General features: G+C 53.4%; 10 protein-coding genes across 10 annotated transcripts; 4 read left to right on the forward strand and 6 right to left on the reverse strand.

Annotated features, from left to right (window-relative positions):
• Positions 1-417: 417 nt before the first annotated feature.
• PUNSTDRAFT_131092 (uncharacterized protein) lies at positions 418-2,079 on the reverse strand (the record flags this gene model as incomplete). The annotated part of the gene is made up of 6 exons (XM_007380360.1): positions 418-459; positions 510-723; positions 795-1,107; positions 1,161-1,550; positions 1,609-1,947; positions 2,007-2,079. 6 exons carry the CDS (start codon positions 2,077-2,079, stop codon positions 418-420), a joined length of 1,371 nt encoding a protein of 456 aa, XP_007380422.1.
• A 1,546-nt stretch (positions 2,080-3,625) lies between these two features.
• On the reverse strand, positions 3,626-5,389 carry PUNSTDRAFT_61229 (uncharacterized protein; the record flags this gene model as incomplete). Its single annotated transcript, XM_007380361.1, has 5 exons — positions 3,626-3,829; positions 4,059-4,518; positions 4,582-4,738; positions 4,795-5,187; positions 5,251-5,389. 5 exons carry the CDS (start codon positions 5,387-5,389, stop codon positions 3,626-3,628), a joined length of 1,353 nt encoding a protein of 450 aa, XP_007380423.1.
• A 195-nt stretch (positions 5,390-5,584) lies between these two features.
• Positions 5,585-6,275, forward strand: PUNSTDRAFT_42332 (uncharacterized protein; the record flags this gene model as incomplete). Its single annotated transcript, XM_007380362.1, has 2 exons — positions 5,585-6,070; positions 6,132-6,275. The coding sequence occupies 2 exons, from the start codon at positions 5,585-5,587 to the stop codon at positions 6,273-6,275; spliced, it is 630 nt and encodes a 209-aa protein (XP_007380424.1).
• A 295-nt stretch (positions 6,276-6,570) lies between these two features.
• On the reverse strand, positions 6,571-6,883 carry PUNSTDRAFT_131095 (uncharacterized protein; the record flags this gene model as incomplete). Its single annotated transcript, XM_007380363.1, has 2 exons — positions 6,571-6,684; positions 6,734-6,883. The coding sequence occupies 2 exons, from the start codon at positions 6,881-6,883 to the stop codon at positions 6,571-6,573; spliced, it is 264 nt and encodes an 87-aa protein (XP_007380425.1).
• Positions 6,884-9,556: 2,673 nt separating this feature from the next.
• Positions 9,557-11,782, forward strand: PUNSTDRAFT_82302 (T-complex protein 1). The gene is made up of 10 exons (XM_007380364.1): positions 9,557-9,649; positions 9,707-9,768; positions 9,816-9,895; positions 9,940-10,070; positions 10,125-10,712; positions 10,767-10,947; positions 11,003-11,330; positions 11,386-11,487; positions 11,544-11,570; positions 11,626-11,782. The coding sequence occupies exons 1-10, from the start codon at positions 9,619-9,621 to the stop codon at positions 11,725-11,727; spliced, it is 1,632 nt and encodes a 543-aa protein (XP_007380426.1). The 5' UTR covers positions 9,557-9,618; the 3' UTR covers positions 11,728-11,782.
• Positions 11,783-11,978: 196 nt separating this feature from the next.
• PUNSTDRAFT_111233 (uncharacterized protein) lies at positions 11,979-12,614 on the forward strand (the record flags this gene model as incomplete). The annotated part of the gene is made up of 4 exons (XM_007380365.1): positions 11,979-11,981; positions 12,039-12,292; positions 12,377-12,507; positions 12,586-12,614. The coding sequence occupies 4 exons, from the start codon at positions 11,979-11,981 to the stop codon at positions 12,612-12,614; spliced, it is 417 nt and encodes a 138-aa protein (XP_007380427.1).
• Positions 12,615-12,866: 252 nt separating this feature from the next.
• On the reverse strand, positions 12,867-15,118 carry PUNSTDRAFT_111234 (SSrecog-domain-containing protein; the record flags this gene model as incomplete). The annotated part of the gene is made up of 8 exons (XM_007380366.1): positions 12,867-13,228; positions 13,279-13,712; positions 13,764-13,886; positions 13,939-14,014; positions 14,088-14,579; positions 14,671-14,776; positions 14,831-15,009; positions 15,067-15,118. 8 exons carry the CDS (start codon positions 15,116-15,118, stop codon positions 12,867-12,869), a joined length of 1,824 nt encoding a protein of 607 aa, XP_007380428.1.
• Positions 15,119-15,243: 125 nt separating this feature from the next.
• On the forward strand, positions 15,244-18,135 carry PUNSTDRAFT_50087 (actinin-like protein). Its single transcript, XM_007380367.1, has 18 exons — positions 15,244-15,384; positions 15,441-15,531; positions 15,595-15,604; positions 15,661-15,786; positions 15,847-15,925; positions 15,979-16,095; positions 16,148-16,205; positions 16,262-16,324; positions 16,376-16,475; positions 16,537-16,634; positions 16,690-16,920; positions 16,972-17,048; positions 17,101-17,206; positions 17,254-17,460; positions 17,520-17,666; positions 17,717-17,797; positions 17,850-17,921; positions 17,975-18,135. The coding sequence occupies exons 1-18, from the start codon at positions 15,332-15,334 to the stop codon at positions 18,122-18,124; spliced, it is 1,866 nt and encodes a 621-aa protein (XP_007380429.1). The 5' UTR covers positions 15,244-15,331; the 3' UTR covers positions 18,125-18,135.
• Positions 18,136-18,540: 405 nt separating this feature from the next.
• On the reverse strand, positions 18,541-19,200 carry PUNSTDRAFT_118540 (uncharacterized protein; the record flags this gene model as incomplete). The annotated part of the gene is made up of 5 exons (XM_007380368.1): positions 18,541-18,627; positions 18,686-18,727; positions 18,776-18,907; positions 18,966-19,066; positions 19,116-19,200. Coding segments are annotated over 5 exons (447 nt in total), but the record flags the coding sequence as incomplete, so codon positions are not given.
• Positions 19,201-20,645: 1,445 nt separating this feature from the next.
• Positions 20,646-21,605, reverse strand: PUNSTDRAFT_61150 (uncharacterized protein; the record flags this gene model as incomplete). The annotated part of the gene is made up of 7 exons (XM_007380369.1): positions 20,646-20,707; positions 20,764-20,914; positions 20,967-20,982; positions 21,039-21,238; positions 21,293-21,311; positions 21,367-21,464; positions 21,522-21,605. The coding sequence occupies 7 exons, from the start codon at positions 21,603-21,605 to the stop codon at positions 20,646-20,648; spliced, it is 630 nt and encodes a 209-aa protein (XP_007380431.1).
• Between the last annotated feature and the right edge of the window lie 524 nt (positions 21,606-22,129).

Below are 22,129 nucleotides of genomic sequence, written 5' to 3' on the forward strand. Positions count from 1 at the left end.
GAAAGGCAGGCCGCTACCCAAGTCAACGGGCGTTGCATCCATCGATCTACCGGCATAATCTCGCTTCGCCAACGAGTCCTTGTGATGTACGCGAACGATATTTGAACTTGCCATGTTTTACATGAGCCTCTATTGTACCGTCAGAGTCTGCGGGTACAAAGATGCGGGGATGAGAAGACGAAGGGGGTTTCTTTTTTAACTGTACAACCGCATCGTTAGGTATAGCCTGGTCTGCGAGCAAGAAAGGGGGGGGTATGCATGAGGTTGAAATTCGTATAGAATGCAGAATCCGTGTGGAGGAACGATACGCCCGAAGGATCACGGCATCGGAGATCATAAACCGGAGATGAAATGGAATGCATGCCAAAAACAAACGTAGATAACCAGTGAAATCGAAGATGGTACAAAAGGATCGGATCAAGCCCTCATGGCTTGCATGTTCACCGTCGCCGATGACCTCTGGCGTGATGTCAATGTCACGATCACAACATGCCAAACTACGCGCTCACCCTCGCATGTCCGCTGACGCGATCTTTGCCAGGAGCAGGGGGCGTAGACTTGGGACGTAGGGGCGCCGCTACAACCGCAAGGCGCGAACGTGCCCTATCGTCTGGATGGGCGGATCGCTCGTCCTGGTTATGCGGCTGCACATTCGGGTGCGAGGGGGCCGAGGGGATCGATATCTGCAGGTTGGTCGCCCTGCCTTGACGCTTGGAGGAATAGCTTGAAGGATGCGGACTCAAAGAGCGGTCGAATGAGCAGAAAGCACAGATGAGAAGCTCGCTAAAGCTTACTTTGCGGCTGGAGACGGAAGGCCGGTCGACGGAGCCAAATCATTCACTGAGGAGGGGTCGAGTGCTGAACGCGAACTTGTGTCACCGGATACTTGCGTAACCGCGGATTGCTCGCCATGATGATCACTACGACCGTGGCTAGAAGCGCCGATCCTCACACCACCGCTAATGACCCGCCATGTGACCGGATATATTCCCTTCTTGTGCTGTTCCTCGAGGTCAGAAACATACGGCGACGTCGCGGTAGGCGTGGTGGCGTCGTTCGCGGGATCCGTTTGATCGGGCGGTGGCGTAGCCTGCTTGTTGGCTTTGACTGGGAGTAAATCTGAACGGGTGCACCTATCTCCATGCGTATCGTATACGTACCTTGATGCTTTCTGCCTCGGGAGCGCGAACGCTTCTTCGAGCGGTGCTGAACGGGAGGCGCGGGCTGGTAAAGGTTGAGGGCCGAATGGCCCTGAGGGATGGGGATAAGCGGGCCCATGTACCACGCCCATGTGGGAGAAACCAGCTGCGCGGGCTCCTCCTTCGGGGGCGATATATCGTTGATGTGGAGGTTGGCGAGTCGATCATGCGGCTCCGGGGTCAACGGCTCGTCGTGACCGTCGGTTGAGCTCGACCTCTCCGAGGCCGAGGACAGCGGGGTGGCGAACGAGGTCGGCGACGTGATCGCTTTCTGCGGTAGCTCGGGGTGGAGGTAGGAGCACGAGTCACCGAAGCGGCAATTGCCTAGCAGGAACTCGCGGCAGGGACGAGCTACGGATTGTACCCATGATCAACAAATAGGCAAACGGCGATAGGGCTTGCGACGTACTGCGGTACTTTGGATGCTCGTTCCTTCGACGGCTCCATTCATCGGGATTAACGTCGCGGATATCGGGGACATCGTCGTCACCGTCGTCCTCGGACTCGTTGTCTTGTCTGTGCCGGCTCACAGAGGCGCTCGGCCGGGCGCTGGGGTCAGGGTGCTTGAAGCTGCACCATGTCCCTTGATTGCACGACCCGGCGAGGAAGTACCTGCAATTCTTCGTGCGGAAGTTGGCACGGGGCTTGGATTTGTTCAAGGTATAGTTCGGGTCGTACACGTGCGCGAAGTCGCACTCTTCTGCGGTAAATGGACACTGGTGGGTTTGGAAGAACACACAGGGCACGGCTACACAGGCCGGTCAGCGTTGACGGACAGGAGGGCGGATAAACCAACGTCTCGCTCACTGTGGCGCTTCGCGGTCACCTTGGACTTAGATGATCGAGGCATAGAAGGTGGAGAGGGCGTTGTGGGCGCCATGGAAGTCCACGATAAAGCGCTTCAGGTGACGAGGTAAGAGGGGGTATAGCTATTTGTATCTCGGCGGGGCGAGACACTCACCTGGCAAACCGGGACACGATCGCCCTTGTCTCAGAAGGATCTCACCGAAAGCCCAAGGCCCTGGGGCTGTTAAGTACGACTCGGCTCGGACAGATATGAATGCGATAATCTGCGGCTCTCCAGGTGCGACGACGCCGGACAAGACAACAAAGACAACCCCCAAGGACTGTCAGTCGGAGGGTGCGCGCCGAATATATTATTCGAGGAGATGACGGCGGAAGGCTAATCGGGCGCGCGGGAGCTGACAGAGGAAGCTCGCCAGGCTTCCTTTCGCCCTTTTGTCTTGCAGCGACGACTTTCATTTCGCGAAGGAACGAGGCAGGTGCGTAACAATAAGGGATGGACACACGCGGCCACGCGCGAGAAACGACCGCCGGCGTCATCATGTTCGCGGGCTGGCTCGTGGCCCGGGCAATGATACTTACTCGCCTCGAGGCTCGCGCTCGTGCGTTTGCGGAGATTTATTTCGTACATGGACGGGGGAAATGAATCCGAGGCGGGCTGCGTCGTTAGATAGAGCTCCGTGGACGCGCTACGTAACAAAGGTGGTGATGAGCTGGCGAGGAGAGGCGTTGTCGTGCGCGTTGCCGGATTGCACGACCGGCGCTGGCCGATGTGGTTTCTGGCGAGCCGGACGACGAGATCGGATCTGGGGACCGCTTGGCCGGTTTAGGCAGGTGCGGTCCAAGAGACAATAAGATCAACTGCGATCGACCTTCGATGGACGAGAAGCCGGCCACAGACTTTGCACTGGCTGCCACCGACGAATCAAATCGGCCCAGATTCGGTCGTTTTCTCTGCGCTGCAACCTGCGCTGGCATTACCGGATCCGAACCTTTACCCGTGTACAAGGCGCTCTCTCAGGCGAGCAGTACGAGGCAATCGCTCAGGAGGGCGTGGTGGTGGGTAGGAAACGGTGGTTGTCAACCGTCGCACAGCTGTCGCTAAGGGACTGTTACATCGTCCACGTAAACTGACAACTTCCAGTGCTTGTCATTAGAGCCGTTTGGCAAACGATAAATATCGAAATCCTTGAAACTTTCCCAGCCCCACCTCGATAATTATCCGAAACTTTCTTCCACGAGTTTCGAAACTTCTGTCCAGCGCAACAACCGTTTTTGGGTCAGGTTGCACTGCCACAATTCTGCCATCCATGTTGTACATCGGGTCGCACGTCGTACAACGCGGCGCCAGACCCGTGCGATAGCCTTCATGACTAGCTGTATCATAGACTCTGAGTTAGGGTTGGTAGTTGATGAGTGAAAGTGAGGTCGAAGCTGCAAGGATGAATGCGCAAGCTCGATGACGGTGACATATGTGCTGCGCTCGCGTGGCAGGTTTCGATACAATCCCAAAACGTTTCGGGAAAGTTCCGAAACCAAACTTCCGATATTTATCGTTTGCCAAACGGCTCTATTATAACCATACAACCTACGGTCCGTGCTAGACTATATTACAATAATGATCATGAACGGGGACCGGTCGCAGTCGCAGGTTCCGTTATGTCCCCGCCGGACGGCGACCGGTGACTCGCCAGGAGCGGCGTACGCTCCGTAGGAGCCGGCGGCGTCTGGCTTTCTCGCTGTGCAGAGCTATCCTCGTGATCATCGTGGGCGACTGCTTGTTGTGACCCGGCGGGCTGGGTGACGTCGGCTTTGCATACCGGACACTACAGAGAGAACCGCGTCAGCTCTCGGGCATCCGGCAATCCACAGAAAAGGCGTAGTTAGAGAAATCAACGGCAGGCACAGCGCCATATTCGCAGATGCCCCTGAAAAGCAGGGAACGAGCCGCAGAGGCACATCGCGATAATGCAAACGCAAATACGGCGCAAGGGTTCCAGACGTGGCGTAGACTGCGGGTCTCGGCCACAAGCAAAAAAGAGGGGACGAACTTACAAGCTTTTTCCGGTTAATCAACCAGTCGTCCACCTCGTCCAGGTGAAAGATGTGATGACAAGGGAGCACCCGCACCCGGTCGCCCTTCACGAACTCGCAGAGGCATATCGCACACTCGTGCTGCTGCTCGAACCATGGTAGTTGCGCCTGCTCCTGGGGAAGCATGCCGGCACCATGCGACGCGGACGCCGGTTGCTCGTTGTAAGCCTCCACAGCCCGCTCAAGTTCGTCGTTCGCGTCCGTCACGTCCGCGACGCCACTTTCGTCGAGCTTAGGGACGGGGCCAGCGTGCTTTTCCCAGCCTGAGCCGGTCCAGACCTGCCACGGGAGGTTGCGCACGATGTCCTCGGGCGCACGGTCCAGCTGGGCCTGACGTGCCGCACGTATACGGTGAATGATGAGTGTGATCACGGTCATGAGGGAGGGAAGCATAAGAATGGTGACGAAGGTCAAGGCCGGGCTAGACACGAATTGGGAAGGTGAGTCGATGGTAACGCTTCCCGATGGACGATCAGAAACTCACGAATACCAAGCTGATTCGAGAGACTCTGCGCTGATAGACAGAGAGACCGTCCGCAAGCCATTGTGCGTCGTGTTGGAATGTCGAATGAACGAGAAGAGTTGGGAGTAATCCGAGAACCGAATGAAGGTAGCGGCGATCGTTACGTCAGAAGCATCTTCTATACATCGGCATGAGCTAACAAGTTTCCCGTCGAAGAGACGCGGGGGCTCCTACCTTTGGCGAGCATGGTGATGGGGACATCGCGGTTGCCGCTCTGGCGTGGATCGTCGCCTCCGACCACGACCGCCTTGGCCCCTAACCGTTGCGCCTCGCGAGCCTTGCTCACAAAATCGCACTCTCCCCGTTGCACGAGTGCGATCCATGTGTCCGCCGGATCCGGCACGTTGGGACCACTGGCGCATCGGCGCGGACAGCCATCGTTCAGGGGTAGAGGATCTTCATCGTCGTAATCTCGTGGTAGCGAGATAGTAGAGTTGTCGTCCGGGCAGATGCCAGTGAAAGAGGAAAGTGGGATCACGTATCCCTGCAGCGGCTGCTCGAGCTCTGCACCGAACAGGGCGGGTTTGGCGAAAAAGACGATCGGGGGTGACCGCTCCAGGACCGATACTGAGCAGCAAACAAGACTCGTTACACCTCAATCATCATGCAGAGTGGAATCGACATCGGTACCTGTGTGATCGGCGTCCCATATCCACCTCCACAGCCCGCTTCGTTCGGTCTGGGATGAGAGCTTGTGCAGCCAATTGATGGGGTGGCATTGGATCAGCGGTAGCAGTCCGAGGAAGACTGCGATGCGGCAAAGGAGCATAGTCGAGAGCACGGAGAGCATGGTCGCCGTCGAGGGGGCAGCGACGAAGGCGTCCTGGCTGGTCGCGATGGGTCGAAACGTCTCGACCGATGAGCGCATGCCCTTGACCAGGCCCGAAACGGAAGGGCGGGTGGCGGTGCTCCTCCTACTCGACTTTCTTTTCGCGCCGTTCGCCGCGCTCGGGCGTTTGCAGAGATGCCGCCTGCCAAAGCCAGCGCGCCCGCAGCGAGGAAACGGAACAGGAAACGCAAGAGGCGCGTGGCCAGCTCGTCCGAGTCCTCGTCGTCCTCATCGTCCGACTCGGAGTCGTCCGCATCCGAGGCCGAAGCGGTCAAGCCTCCGCGCAAAACTGCTGCATCGGTTGCCCCACCATCGGCATCATCGGAGTCGTCGTCTTCCTCGAGCGAAGACAACAGCAACTCAGAGATCTCTGTGGATGAGGACGAGGAGATGCCGGCTGCGCGGCCAGCTGCGAGCTCGTTCGTGCCTCCAGAACGAGGCAAGGGCAAGCAGCGGTACAGGTCTCCGTCGGGGACGCCAGAGCCTCCGGAGCCAGAACAACCGCCGACCGTCCCTGAACCCGGATCTGAAAAGGAAAAGGAATGGAAAGAGCGTTTCCGCAAGTTCTGGATGGCCTCCATCGCCGATGGGTTCAAGGATGATTTGGAAGTCCTCCGGCAGGTCCGTTTCTCTTCCCTTTGCAGTCGTTTTTCCTGCATGCTCAACGTTCCGGACGTCACAGGAACCTAACCTGACTAAGCCACGACTCGCACTTTTAGTCGACTCGCTCGCATCCGGAGCGGACGTGTTCACGTCCAGTACGGAGGATGCCAAAAAATTCGGCCACGACATCAACGAGATGGAGGTTGTCCTGGGTCCTGCTTAAGAGACTTAGGCGGCCTCGGAAATGCCAGTGGCTTCGAGACAGGTTCGCAAGGAGGCTGATCAGGTTTAGGGCGCCGCTCCTTGCGGGTGCTCGAGCCCTCGCTGGGCTTCTTCGGAGACTGGTTCTCAGTCTCGCTGATACATCCAGGAATGACGGAAACACTATCACCCACTCCGGTTGCATCATAACATGGCTGAATCTCATATTACACATCCGGACCCTCGTTCGACAAAATAAACCACCAACGATGGCCCAACCACCGCAATCCTCGCTATCGTATATCGCCATTCACCTTTTACGGTACGCTCCGCGGTGGCACCGACGGCACCGTCGCCACCGTCGCCCCGTCCGAACAACCTAAACCCCGTCCCCATATATCGGGATTTTTGGAAACCTCGAAGGAGAACGCCTGCGTTTCCTCAGAAAAGGTCCACCACTCTTGCAAGGGTTGGTCATACCTTCACCGACCCTGGGCTTGTCGCCACTTCACTCTCCTCCTCGACGGTCTTCATCACCTGCCGCTCCTTCTCCGCTTTCGAGAAACGGTCGTTGAGGGTCGCGGGTGTCGAATTTGAAAGCGCGGTTCTCGTCAGCGGGGTGAGAGGCATCGAGCCAGCTTCGGCATCGCAATTTCGTCCGCGGTGCGCACGACGGCTAAAAAGCACCGCAAGCAGGCTGTTGGCGTAGATTGCAAACACCCGGGGCTCAACTATGTTCCCGATAGAGCGCGCAGAACGCTAGAATGTACCCACGTTGACCGCAAACGAAGTCCAGCGCCACAGGCCAGAAGCCGGTCGGTTCGATGATAAACTAGTTATTCACGTCGTCAGTCATCTACGGGAAGCCCGTACAGATAGGTGGGTTACCGTGATGAGCTGAGCGATCACAATGGTGCTAGCACCCCCATTAGCGACTCGTCATGGCGTGCATATAGCCTGCCTTACCAGTTTGTCAGGCAACGGTTGATCGCCCACACCATCAGATGGTCGATTCGTGTGTTTGAACTGCATGATGAATCATATGAGCGCGACCATTGGTACACGTCGCCCAGAAAGGGGGTTGCTCACCCGCTGAAATCGGTCGTTTATTGTGAAGGAGAGCGCACAGCGAAACGGAGATGAGGATGTCGGATCTAGAACAACACGATTGTCTTATAGGGTTGTATACCAAATGGAGGTGACCCTATCTTACGCTGCTGAGAACACATGCCAAACGGCAAGGCTCCGATGAACCAGGTAGAAGGTCGACACAAGGGTCACCGACGAACGAACGACAAGTAGGCTTGCCTCGACACCGACAGTTGGAAGAAATGCTTCTTGACACCGCTACAACGTCATCAGCATCAGACCACCAAAGGATATATGGAGGGAGATGCCTACATCTCAATCACAGTCACTAAGACCCGATGAGCTCCGAACAGATATCGTCACAGCAGTTGACTCACCGAGGCCAAAAGTTATGCGGAACTACGATGAGATCGTGCCCGTAGCAATATCGCAAGACGTCGGCCTCACCAAGACGTGCCAAGAGAAGCGCAGTCTGTATGAACGAGGGAAAGTCGGAATTAGCCTCTTTGCTTCTAGGGATGAGGTGCAAGAATGCCCACGCTTGCTGCAACGAGCAACCACCGTATCCTAGTTCCCGATACTGAAATATCTGTCACCGCCATACCCTTTTCTTATATGGTTGTGAACGCAGAACTCACGGAGGAAGAGACGGTGGGTGAACCTGCTGTAGAAAAAAGTCGTCACGTATGTCATATCCATGAGCTACATATTCAGCCCACCATTTCACAGTGATAGCGATTGCGAACTAGAACGAGTTATCAGAGGCGGGTTCGAGGTTGTACGAGATATCGTACACTCAGCGAAATCGACGTAACTAGAGACCTGAGATATTTGAGGTCAGCACGGCGTACCCGAGCGTGAGACACCAGACGTGAAGGGCGGATTGAATCCTGCACGCCGAACAATGAATTTCAGCTCACATGCACTCCGGAAAACATACCAGACTGCGCTGATCTAGCTAGAATAAGCAAGAGGTTGACCGTGGACCACGAGGTTTCAACTCACGATTGATTTCAAAGAGTCGCTGTCTTCAGGATATCGACGGAAATATTGATATGTCTATAGAGTCGCCATCAACGGGCACTTTTGATCGTACGACATGGGAGTACCTGAAGAGTGGTGATCCCAAACAGGACGGAAGCTACCACTGCGGCGATAAATGCCGTCCCTAACCAGTGTCAAACCGTGACATCCAACAATCAGTACCTCGCTAACCGAAGGTATCAAGTAGACTTGTGCCTGATCCATGGCAGCGACCAGAGGGGATCAAAAGCGCCAAGTAACATATGACGGTCTAGCCAATATATACGGCTGATTGACAGAATCCTCGGGCACCGGACCTAAATCCACCAACAGAGGAGAGGAGAGCAGATATCGGCATCGTTCTGCTTGCCTTGGGAGCCGTGCAAGTTGGCACTGTTTGTCCGGTGACTGTGCGCGTTGCCTCGCCGTACACGGTGTACGTGCACCCACACCGGAATTGACTGGGTCGAAGTCGAAGCGGGGGAGCCACATGCGTAGGACAGCTACCAAACGCGACCAAAACACGACCGTTTGCTCCCAAGACGAAAGGTTGGTAGGTTTCGGAAGCCCTAAGCGGATATATGAGGGAGTATAGGGTTGCGTTCCGCTGATCTTGCTCTAAGGGCTCATGGGTGCATCCAAGGTCAAGACGGCCGTCAAGTCGTCATGAATTACCGTGGCCTTCATATGTTGAACGTACTCTGCCCAAGTACAAGATCGAAACGGGACTGCCGTCGTTCCATTTGAACATAGCCGGCTGGGAAAAACGGAGTGCTGCGAGGATCCCAATGCTCTCCCCGCGGTCCAAACGTGTCGCAAGTGACAGAAGTATTGTTCAGAGGGTTGAGATCACGGTGCTCACAGCGATTGGAGAAGAACGGATCCATGCGAGGAAAGCGAGTCTCAACAACTGTGCAGGAAGCTGCAGTCGAGAAGGTTCGAATTCGCAGCGCGCCCTCAACCGTATCGCCATACTGACGCGTACGCACATCCCTGCGGGATCCAGGGTAAAAAACGAGGGTGTGTTCGTTTAAACGTTGGACACGGGTACCCGAACGTTAGGATATTCGTGTATTGCCTTCCAGTCTTGCAACGGAGCACCAGCGCGACCAGGCTGACCGACCGATGGTGAGAAGACAAGATGCGTGAAGCGAGTGGCCAAATCTTCGAGACGCGTCGCCGCAGGCTTTGCGACTTGCTCCCTCTGCTTTCTCAAAAACTAGGATACACCCCTTCAAGAATCCTAGGCAAAGATGGCTGGGCAAACACCGGTGTTTGTTATGAGTGCGATCGTGCTGAATATATTTTTCTCGGGCAATCGTCTAATGTGTTATTGGACAGATACCGCGCCCGAGCGGCAGTCGGGGCGGAAAGCACAAATATCTAACATCACTGCTGCTAAGGTAGTCTTCCAGCGCGTGTATCCTGGGGCACAGCTCATCCTCCCAAGACCGTCGCAGATGTGATCAGGACATGTTTAGGACCCAAGGCCATGCTCAAAATGATCCTCGACCCCATGGGTGGCATAACGTACGCTTGACCAGGATCTCCTGAACATCTCTCACTATTTGTAGACTTACCAACGACGGGAATGCTATCCTACGCGAAATTGAGGTTGCACATCCCGCCGCGAAGAACATGATCGAACTAAGTCGGACGCAGGACGAGGAGTGCGGAGATGGTACCACAAGCGTGATCATTCTCGGTGAGCTGACCTGCCGATGCATTTTCCCTTATACTCATTTCATCCACTTCAAAGCTGGTGAAATATTGGCACAATCTCTATCACAGCTCGAGCGCGATATCCACCCGGTTGTCATCATCTCCGCATACAATAAAGCCCTCAAAGAGGCTCTCGAGATCATCAAGCGCATATCCGTCCCCATTGACACCTCAAACGATACAGAGATGCTGGCGCTCATCAAGACATCCATCGGTACCAAATTCGTTATGCGCTGGTCGGATCTCATGTGCAAGCTTGCTTTGGACGCTGTGCGCACCGTGGCATCGGATGAGAATGGGATGAAGACGGTCGATATCAAGCGCTATGCGCGGGTCGAAAAGGTTCCTGGCGGCGAGATCGAGTCGAGCAAGGTTCTAGATGGGGTCATGTTGAACAAAGATATCGTGCACCCGAAGATGCGAAGGCGGATTCAAAAACCTCGAATCGTACTCTTGGATTGCCCCCTAGAGTACAAGAAAGGAGAGAGTCAAACGAACATCGAGATGAGTCGCGAAGCCGACTACGCAAGGATCAGCGAAATCGAGGAGGAACAGATCAAGACCATGGTGGACAAGATCCTCGAATTCAAGCCGGATCTGGTAATTACGGAGAAGGGCATATCGGGTTTGTCCCATCATGTAATCAAAATCTGACGTATGTTCGCTAAACCCATCCCAGATTACGCGCAGCATTGGCTGTACAAAGCCAACGTCTCGGCGATACGCCGCGTGCGCAAGTCCGATAACAACCGGATAGCTCGTGCGGTCGGTGCAACCATTGTGAACCGCGTCGAGGACCTTCGGGAAACCGACGTTGGCACCAAGTGCGGGTTGTTCAACATCGAAAAACTTGGTGACGAGTCAGTAGTATTCACACTCTACGCTCCGCACGGTTATGAACGGATTTTATGTCAGGTACTTCACCTTCCTCACCCAGTGTGAAAACCCTCAAGCCTGCACCATTCTTCTTCGTGGACCGTCCAAGGATATTCTCAACGAGATCGACCGTAACCTCGCCGATGCTATGTCTGTAGCCCGGAATGTCGTTTTCAACCCACTCCTTGCCCCAGGCGGTGGTGCGACCGAGATGGCCGTCAGCGTGGGCTTGCATCAGAAGGCACGCAGTATACAGGGCACAGAGGGTTGGCCATTCAGAGCCGTCGCGGACGCTATGGAGGTGATCCCCAGGACGTTGGTCCAGAATGCAGGTGGAAATGCTATAAGGGTCTTGACCGAGCTTAGGGTGACGTGCCTAGTGGTCCGGTTACCTCTCTGGTTCCTGACACTTCGCGGTTTAGGCCAAGCATGCCAATGGCGAACATTCTTGGGGTATCAACGGCGATACCGGGAAGATCGTGGACATGAAGACCTACGGTCTGTACGAGTCTGCGAGCGTCAAGGTGAGACGGTCTGCCTCCACCACTGGTGGGACAATCTGAATGACTTCTTTGCGTAGATCCAGACCATCAAAACAGCTATTGAGGTACGTGTTCAGTCTTGCGCTGCGGCTATCTTGCTAATATGGGTGCTACTTCTAGGCTGCGCGCGTATTACTGCGTGTGGACGACATCGTGCAAGCCAAGCGACAAGATCGGGAGTCAGGCGGAGGCGCACCTCCGGAGGAAATGATGGGCGAATAAGTCATCGGTGTAAATTAGTCCTTACGAACCCTGCATAACAATCCTGGTGGAACGCTCGCATGTCTGTTACTACTGCTATCCGCGGGCGCGGGGCAAACCCTGCCGCCATGAGTGTGTAACGCAACTGCGCCGCTGCCCTATTTGGACTTGGCGGCAATCTCCCATCGCCATCATTGATCGCGATAGTACTTAAGCACCTCGCATCGCGTCTCGTTCAGCTACACTCACGCACTAGTTCCACCCGCAACAACATGGTGAGCGCGTCTACTCTACAATCGTATGGTGCGGGCGATGACAACAGGCGATCCTAGGCCTCCGGCGTCGGCGTTAACCCTGACTGCCTCAGCGCATTCCAGCAGCTGAAGCTGGGCAAGAAGATCAAGTATCTCATCTTCTCTCTCAGCCCAGACAACACCGAGATTATAGTCAGCAAGACGTCCGATTCGAAGGATTACGACGACTTCCTTGCGGACCTCCCGGAGACCGAGTGCCGATACGCTGTTTACGACTTCGAGTACGAGAAGGAGGGTGCCGGCAAACGCAACAAGATCTGCTTCTTCACATGGTGAGTTCTTCGCCCGTATGCTCTGCGAACGTGCCTCCTGCGGCGGGATGTTAGGCTGCGGGACGATAATCTGCGTTGTTTCAGGTCGCCCGACGATTCGAAAATCAAGCAGAAGATGCTGTACGCGTCGTCCAAGGATGCATTGCGACGTTCCCTCGTCGGCATCGCGGCTGAGATCCAGGGGACCGCGTTCGATGAGGTCGCCTACGATACTGGTGCGTTTCTGCTCGTGTGATCCCTGCCTCCGACCAACGTGTCGATCGATCCGGACGGACCGCTGACTTACATCATAGTGCTGGACAAAGTCTCCCGAGGCAACTAGTCGAAACCCTATTTTGTATCATATATTCCGCGGGAGCGCACAAACAGGACTTCACTTCTCTCATCCAGTTTCCTACTTCGTCGGCGCCCCAAATTGTAGACAGGCGGTGGATCTGAGCTGTATTATGCGCTATCGAACATGATCCATGGAACAACATCAACTTGGGAATGCTGTAAACGTGAAAATAGCATTACTACAGTACATGGTGTGAATGACGATATTCACAAGAAGATATACACGAGAGTAGAACGGTCAATCGTTCGATTTTTTGATTTTCTTCTTTGCTGGGCCTTCTTCATCTGCTGCCTTCGACTTGGGTTTCGGCTCGTCGTCATCGACATACATCGCGTTCTGGTCGTCCGTGTCTTTCTTCTTCGGCTTGGGTTTGGGCTTCGGCGCCGCTTTCTTCGGCCTTTCGTCGTCTTCCGCATCGCTCTCTTTAGTGGCTGCATCAGACTTCACCTTTTTCTTGACGAGTTTCTTCTTCTTCGGCTTTTGAGCCTTAGCCATGTCCAGATCTCCACTTGCGTCGGATGCAGTCTTGGCACCATCCGAATCATCGGATGTGTCTGTCGGAGATCCCGCGTCGGTATCCGATGCCTGGAAATCTTCGTCTGAAGCACCGTGTCAGAGTAGGCCGTGCCAGTGGTATGCAACCTCTCACCTTCCTCGCTATCGTCGTCATCCCCACCCAAGCGCGGCTTTGGCGCCTCCTCATCGCTACTCGCCACGCTTTGCATTTCCTCATCCTCATCATCTACCCCCGGAGGCCCAAGCAGCATATCTACATCTTGCATCATCTCGTTCTTAACCCGGACCTTCTTGTCCTTCAGGAATGCCTCCGTCGGCTCATGTTCGTCTTTGTTGATCGCCGTGAAGGTGTATTCCGGCCCAGATTTGGTTACGATCTTGAGGTCGAAGGTACGAGCGGCGGTAGCGCCCATGCCAGAGCCCACACGGGAGAACACGACTTGATGGATATCGGATATCTCAATGAGCATGGGTGACTTGGACACGAAGAAAACATATTTTTCGAGCATGAAAAGATCCCCCTGTATGGCCTTCAAGTTGCATTTAATTCCAGGGTGGCCATGTCGGCTATGGGTTGTGTCAGCTACGGCCAGTGATGGGAGGGATACGTGGACGTGCCTTTGGAAAGTGCCAACACCAATGATCTTCTTGCCAGAAAGCGCCCGGAAGACACCAGAGACAACTTCGAATGTAGGATCTTCGTAGTTCTTCTTCAGCCGGTCGTACTTAGCGATTTCCTCTCTGCTTAGTTATTAAGACGACGGCAGTTAACCACGGGAATGAAACAATTTACTCTGACAGGTTGAGCTCAGCGGTGATCTCTTCCTCGCGGTTGAACTGCATGACAAGGTATTGATAACGAGTTTGGCCTTGTCGGATCGGATTCGTGAGTTGAATCTGACCAAGGCGTCAAGGTAAATATCATTGTGAACCGGAGATCACTGACGATGAATAGGACATGCTGATCGTCCTTTGGTAGGAGGAACATCCTTTGGATCGTAGTGTATATGATCTTGTAATCGTACGTCTTCCCGCGCAGCCTCAGGAATTCCGGGAACATGTCCACGTCATACCGACCTCTGGGAGTCAGGACAAGCACCTCCTCGAAGCCGAGGATGATGTCGCCCGCTACCTGCCCGATCTCGGCCTTCTCCTTGATTGCATCGTGGAACGCTTGTGCAGCACTGATCTCTTCGCCGTCCTCTTCTTCATTCTCAGATTGCTGCGAGCCAGCGTCAGAGCCTCTGGTTTTGGTGTGAGTGCCGGGTACATAAAATCGAATCTCCACGAGTTCGTCGGCTTTTTTGGACGGGGTAGGGAGGTTGGCGAATTCGAGAGACACTTCCGTGCGGCCGGCGATGTTAGAGTTCGCTACATGATTGAGGGGCAGCTCGAAAGACGTTTTATTCGAGACGAGAAAAGCGAGATCTTCGCCTAAGGATATGCATCATCAGTTCCATGCAAACTCGATTGAAGGCTCACTCCGCCTTCATGAGTACACCTTCAAGAGTCACTGAACACGAACCTTGGAAGTCGGTAACTCCCCAGTTCCATCCTTTGAAGGATACATCCTTGGTTTCGAGAACCACGCCGAAATGTTGCTTGAGAAGAGCAGCTAACCGGTCATGATCCTGTGCTTCTTTTAGGTTTTTCCGCCGCAGGAGATATCACTGGCGCGGTCTTACCTCGCGTACGAAACCATCGAACGTTTCCCTTCTCCTGTCCTTCAGTCCTATCCTGAGCTGGAAATTCCGCGCGACTCGTAGCCACTGGGCCCACTTGATGTCCTCCGCCTTCATCATTGTCGTAGTGCTCTCCTTTCCGTCCGCCTTCCATGCCATACCAGCAGCAGCTACACGGAACTCTAAGCGCCGGGAACGTGTGAGGACTGAAAACCGGGGATATCGTCTGTCGAACGTACTGCCATCCTGCGCTGTGAGCCCATGGAATATCCCTTCAAATTGAGTCGTCATGATCGTGGGGGCAAGGTTCGGGTGCCGTTGAGTGAAGTTTGAGGCCAAGAGTCAAGACGCGTTCTGCGCCTCTGGCGCGTTTGTGTTCGACGCGCTTCATTTACCCACCACCACCAGTGCATCACCCGAAGCCGGGCCACACGATCCAGTATCTTCCAGCGCAACCCACTCAAGCACGACGCGCACCACAGCTGTAGTAACCACGTCTTGTCGATGGACCTTGCATCTCACCAAAGAGGCGTCCAGGAGCGCACGTTTTGCAACTGGTACTTGAGATTACTTCTCCATCTATGCACTGAAGGACGAAACCAGTGTTACATAGGTTGAACAGTCGGCTTGAGTCTCATGGCTACCCTCCAATGAGCTCGCTCGCTACGGATCTTTCGGACGGAGTGCGCCTGATTCAGCTTGTCGTGAGCGACCGTCGTGTTAAGTCAGTCGCATGCTAGTGCACATCTAATGTACAAAGCGATTAGGAGATCATGGGCGAGTCTTACAATCCTGATCCTCTCGGCGATCCTTGTGCTCATACACGCGCTCAGGGGATGCTTCGCTCGGGAGATACAACAAGGCCCCCAGGATGCGCGTGCAGAAGGCAGAGAACGTGAACAAGGCCTTGGAATTCATCAACTCCCGAGGCGTAAAACTCACAAACATTGGTCCCGAGGGTGCGTGTATGGTGTTCACAACTAGTTAGATACAGCTGAGGTCTCATACTTCATGTATAGACATCATCGACGGAAATCTGAAGCTAATTCTTGGGATGATCTGGACTCTAATCTTACGATTCAGCATAGCGGATATCAGGTCAGCCGCGAGGTTGGATCTTATAGAGCGCCGAAGTATTAAATGTCGTGAAGCGAAGAGGGCCTTTCAGCAAAAGAGGGGCTTCTTCTATGGTGTCAGCGCAAGACCGAACCATACGTGGAGGTCAATGTGCAAGATTTCTCTTCTAGCTGGTCTGATGGCCTCGCCTTGTAAGCATAATTCTCTCGGCTCGATGACCAACGTTTGACTGGGCAAATTAAGCTGCGCCTTGATACACGCCCACCGCCCCGACTTACTCGATTACAACAAGCTAAACAAGGTGTGTGCACCACACGTATCCTGGTATTCACGATTCATGAACTGTCCTTCCGCCAGTCGGACCGCCATGGAAACACCAGACTTGCGTTTCAAATAGCTGCAGAGGAGCTTGGCATTCCAGTAAGTGTGGTCCCCCAAAGAGCGCCATCCTGATGTGACAATCATCTTCAGAGGCTTTTGGAAGTTGAGGATGTCTGCGATGTTCCTCGTCCAGATGAGCGCAGCATCATGACGTATGTAGCAAGCTATTTCCACAGATTTTCTTCGATGGGTAGGTCCTTGTCATCTACTACAGGGGGCTTAGAATCATGACGTGAATCATATTTCCCTAGATCAAGCCGAGACTGTCTCCCGTCGCGTTGAAAAATTCGCCGAGTTGATGCAATCAATATGGGTCAGCAGGAACGATTATGAACGTCGCGCACGTTCCGTGAGCTCTGTCCTTCGTTTGATCATCGACATAAAACTCTGAACGAAGACAACAGCTTTTGTCCGCGTTATCCCAAGTTCAAGACGAATGGGCCGCGGTTATCTTCACTGGCAGCTATGCTGATGCTAAGGACCACTCAGCGAGCTTTGCCGCGTACAAGCAGACGACAAAACGACAGTGGGTTACCGAGAAACAGGATATCACGACGTTGCTTGGCAATGTGCAAACTAAGCTTCGAACTTACGGGCTGAAGGACTATGTACCACCGAAGGGTTTGGCTTTAACGGTGAGTGCGGTCTCGATGCAGAGCGACACGTCCTAAAAGACATAAACTAAGGACCTCGACCGCGCGTGGGAGGCGCTCTTGTCATCGGAAGCGAAGAGATCGCGGGCAATCAATGCACAAATACGAGAGTCGGTCTCCCTTCTGTTCTTCTCAACACCATTCTCAACGGAACCATATAAGGATCAAGGAGTCGCTGCGGAAGAAGTTTGCATCCCTCGCAAACGATTTCGCACAGCAGCTGCATGGGATCTCGTCCGAACTCGGCGCCATTGGTGGTCCACCAGAGGTTCGTGTTTTCGAATCCTGGCGACCTTGGCTCACTTCTCAGCGTAGGAACAACAAGAACAAGTTGAACGACTTCTAACCCGATTACCCGGGGCCAGCGAAGCGCTTCATCTGGTCGCGTTGGCAGATGCGGAATGTACTGCCGCCAATGTGGAAGAGAACGACCACACAGTTTTCAGTTACCAGGATCTTGAATTTGAACTCGAACTGGTCGAGCAGAGTATCACCAAACGGCTTGCCTTCCTCACGAACCAGGTGTGCGGCGCTGTTGTGCCTCGTCTCGATGTCCGCAGCGGCCTTACGAGTTCGCTCAGATCATCGCCCGGAATGCTACCAGCTTAACACCAGAACAATTAGAGCAGTTTGAGAGCACGTTCCGGTACTTCGACCACGATAGCACGAACACGTTGAATGAGTCGGAGATGGCGGCGGCACTGGCAAGTTTAGGTATCGTGTACTCGGTAAGCGTATTCACGGCGGTGATATGTACGTGCTGAAACTGGCACCACAGGATGAAGACCTGTACTCGATTTACGACGAGCTCACACGGGAATATGGTGCTGTTACGTTCGAGGCGTTCATCAACTTCTTGGTATGTCAAAACCCTTGTGTTCTGTTAGCGTTTCGTTTACGTCGTCCGCCAGGTCGACATACTTGAAGATCAAACCACTGCAGAACAGTTACAGGAAGCATTCCGCGGCATTGCCTCCGACAAGGTTCGTGTCAGCGGCATTTGACTCGGTTGCTTCAGGACTCATAATGTATCCAGCCCTTCGTCACCGAGTTGGACCTCAGAGTCGCGAAACTGCCGCCTAGTGCCATTGAGTATTTGACCAAGGCCATGCCTTCTCAATCAAACGAAGTGGGAGAACCTGAATTCGATTACGAGGGGTGGTTACGAGAAGTTTTTGATCGGTGATTACGCTCAAAGGACACAAGCACATCATGCATTAGAAGATTGTAACACTACTTGCTATCTAGTTTTGCTATCCACAACGTGTTCGCTGCTACAATCACCGCTGTCCTATATAATACTGATACAAGTCTCTGCCGGAAGCGACCCAGAGCGTTAAGCCGTTCAAGTCCTCCGTCACCTCGAGAGCGGCAGGAGGTGTCTCAAATTTCGTAGTGCAAGGGTTGAGTTTATGGGCAACTGATGGAGTGGATGCGACAGGCACGATAGGTTCGGCGCTGATACTGCTTCGCAAGGACCATAGCCGGATGTAACCGTCTTGCCCTGCAGCGAACACAAATTCACCGTAGGGATCTATCGTCACGGGCTACACTGGTTGGTGAGCAAGTTCGGAAGGGACGCGGAATCGCATGTTGACTTACGAGGTGCATATTGTACGAGTTTACATGACCCAAGAGCGATCTCAGAGGAAATCTTGCCCGCGGAAACCGCAGATCGTATGTCGCAAGCTGCATCGTTGCCGTTATAAGCTGCAATAATTGCCGTTCCGAACGCGCATCCGCTGACCTCACCGCTCACAGTGCTCAAGAGCAATTCCCATTCTCGCACCTATGCCACGAATCAGACATCGTTGTTGACAATACTTGCGAAACTCACGATTTCAAGATAGGTTACCGAGGATTGCCTTTGACGAAGGGTGCCTGAAAACATGTCGTCGTATGCATCGCTTTTGGCTCTCATGTCGAATCTACCGATTGTACCGTTTCTAGCACCGGCGTATACGATACCCTGACGAATTGATTTCATCGTGAATGAATGTTATCATTGGAAAAACAAGTGAACTTACCCCCTTTTGATGAACAGAGAATACGTCACTTTGCATATGCAAGCTACGGAAGCCTCGTCCTGTATCAATATCTGGTAGCCAAAGTGCCTTTTTGCGCGCGCCTGGCATTGCATGAACACATTATTGTGTCCATGAGAATGCTGACATTACCTAGGGCGAGACTGCGGTCCTCTAGATGTGCGGTCCAGATATCTTGCATAAGTTTATTGTCTCCGTTGAATATGAATGATGACATAGCGAGATCTCCACTGTATCCATAGGTCATTGATGGTAATAGTGTCGGGCAGGCGGGTGCTTACTCTGTGGAGGTCAGATCTTGTACAAATATTTTGCATGGAGGTCCGAGGGATGTTGCCCTGTAGGTATGATGAGAATGATGGTTGAGTAAACCAAAGCGACACCCACACAGAACGTGAACCCCAACCGCATATCGAGGTTATCTGCGTAACCATTGTTTAGAACGCGCCGTTCGTGCCCCTTTTTTGACCATCTGTCATACCTGCGATGCTAGATTGATTGTAGGGTGCCAAAGACCTCCAGAAAGGACCTGATCTGAGGTATTCATCGTGTATATCCATCCATCCGAATCGCCAATGACTTGATGAGGGCGGTCCAGGCTCGATCTCATCTAGAACTTTATATCAGCGCTTACTCAATTTCGCGACGTTTTTTGAAGCGCACGCAAATAGCCGACAACGTAGGATTGCCAATCAGAGGCAGGGATGAACGGGTCATGCGAGACGTATAAGCAGCATGCAGGCCGTATAAGCGACTCGATGGAAGGTCTCAGTAATGTTTAGTGTACCAGAGGCTGACACTTACTGCGTCGCGAGGCTAGCCTGGGATGCATGAAGAACGTATGGTCTGGAGTGTATACAACTTGTTACGCTTTCTCGCAGGTTTCGCTTCCGCTTTCTCTCATGATCAGGCTGAGAGAAGGAGCTCTCGACTTTGTTGTCCGGTTTCTTGGGGTCGGAATTTGGGAGGCCGTTACGAGAGAACGAGGTATGGCGTCTGTGTCCCGCCGCTGGTGCACTCAGCGGAAAGTACCGCTTCTTCTCATCGTCCCAGAAGAACCCTATATGAGGACGTGAGGAATCCAGATCCTTATAGTCAAGATGATTATGATAGGTGACCTGGCAGATTCATCGGTGGCATATCGAGTCGAGAGAGTAGAGAAGTGAGTCCATGTAACTCACAGGTTGAGCTTGCTCGGACGGTGAACTTCAGGAAACATATATTTAGAGAGAAGTGTATTTTTAGATCCAATTACTTCGGCCTACGTCACTGCGGTAGCAAGCTGAAAGCGCACGCGATATATCTAAGTTACAGAAAAGACGCCAGCAGTTCCTATATACATAGCCGGGAACGAATCCCGGACCCATACCAGCCAATGTGACATACATATTTGAGATACAATGGTTAATGCAAGAGAGAAAGATGCTGGGTAGATACATAATCAACGTGAAAGTCGTATACAGATCGTAAAAGTGTGTTGTAGAATGTCTAGCTCAGCTTGATCCAAGATTGAAATACAGTAGGCCCGTGCAGTGAAGAGGCTCTTTGCAAAGTATAGTATCGCAAGACAGTGCGCACTCGTATGCAGGAAGACGCAGCTCGCCTTAGACGAGACCGTGTCTGAAAGAGTTCGCAGTCTATTGCAGAAGGACCCATCGATGCCTATAAGCGGACAACGGTGAGGACCGCCACGAGGCCGTCTTGTTCGATGCCATGATTAACACCTGTAACATCGTTGTAGCGAAGTGAAGGTGTGCGAAGAGACTTAGAGACCGTTCACCTTCACTCCCTGCTTCCAGCAGGCGTTCCCATTGAAGGTCGGCTTTCCACCACATGCCACGCCATCGGCTGCCAGAGATTGCAGCCTCGACAAGGAGGTCTCTACCAACGTTGTACCCATCAGGAGCGATTGTATGGCGCTTTCCTGAGTCCTAACGGGGATGTCAGTCAGGTTGCGGAAAAGACACGTTGAACCAGATCTACCAATTCTTTCGAAACTCTGCAAAATGGGCATCAGATGGCGGGAATCGTGGACATGAAGAAACATGTACGCACCCCAAGAACCAGGCCCCACTGTTGGCTTCAGTGCCATTCTGCTTCCATGCGCGAAAATGGTTTCCGCCAATGGCACTTTCCCAGCAAGTGCCCCATTGCGGGAAGTAGTTCTGACGGGCCAAATACTGCTCGTCCTTCCGGCCTGCACCGTCGCCAAGATCGGCTTGATGTATCGTCCCATAATGTAAGCCCAGACATTCCTAGCGTGTCATGTCAGATCAGTGGTAAGCAGTGGGACCCTGTGATGAACGAACCTCCGCGAAACCAATGGATCTACACGTTATGGTGTCAATCGAAGTAATGGAGGATATAGAGAAGAGATCCATACTTGGCATAATCATGGAGACCGTCCTCCGTCAATATGTATGGATCCGAAAGGCCGGAGATGATCACGTTCAAAGGTTCGCCGTACTTGCGCGTCGCGAACTAACATGCATGAGTTCATGACCGTAGTAAGGCACATCCACTGATGTATCCACGTACGTCAAGCAGACGACCGCCATTCTGGCGGGGGTCAAACCACCCGATGAACTCTTCCCCAGGCGATGAAACGCTGCTGCCCTCCATAGATCGCAGTGGAGCCTGTTCCGAAGGCGACGGATAGGCTGCAATACAGGAAAACCACAGAAAAAATCCCAAGGTTCGCAGCATGGTTGAAGAAGTAGATGAAGAAAAGACAGATGAGATGGCCGCTAACAGAGACAGGCCGTGGGCGGAGCTGGCTATGGGGCGCTCTGAATGGTCCCCCGAGGTACAGAGATAGCCCGTTGCGGAAGATTCAATGATGGCTATGTCGGGCGCTGTGCAGGCGTTCCGAGGCCATCGGCACTGGTGTCATCTGGACGCTTGCATGAGTTTACGTTGAACAATACTTCAGATGTAGACACACACAGACGCCTACAGTTTGGTCATCCAGCGTACGATTCACTACCATCGAATTCATCGTTATGTAGGGACTGTGCGCGTAGCCTACAACGATCCCGTTTACTGTATTATCTGTCATCGTCCGGCTGTGTCCTCGTTCAGAAGTGCCATTAGGCCACAACTTCCGACATCGTGATGCCGCTCCCCTATATGCCTGGGAGGGCTTC

The sequence above is a fragment of the Punctularia strigosozonata genome (genome assembly GCF_000264995.1).
Source record: "Punctularia strigosozonata HHB-11173 SS5 unplaced genomic scaffold PUNSTscaffold_2, whole genome shotgun sequence".
NCBI classification, from domain to species: Eukaryota; Fungi; Basidiomycota; class Agaricomycetes; order Corticiales; family Punctulariaceae; genus Punctularia; species Punctularia strigosozonata.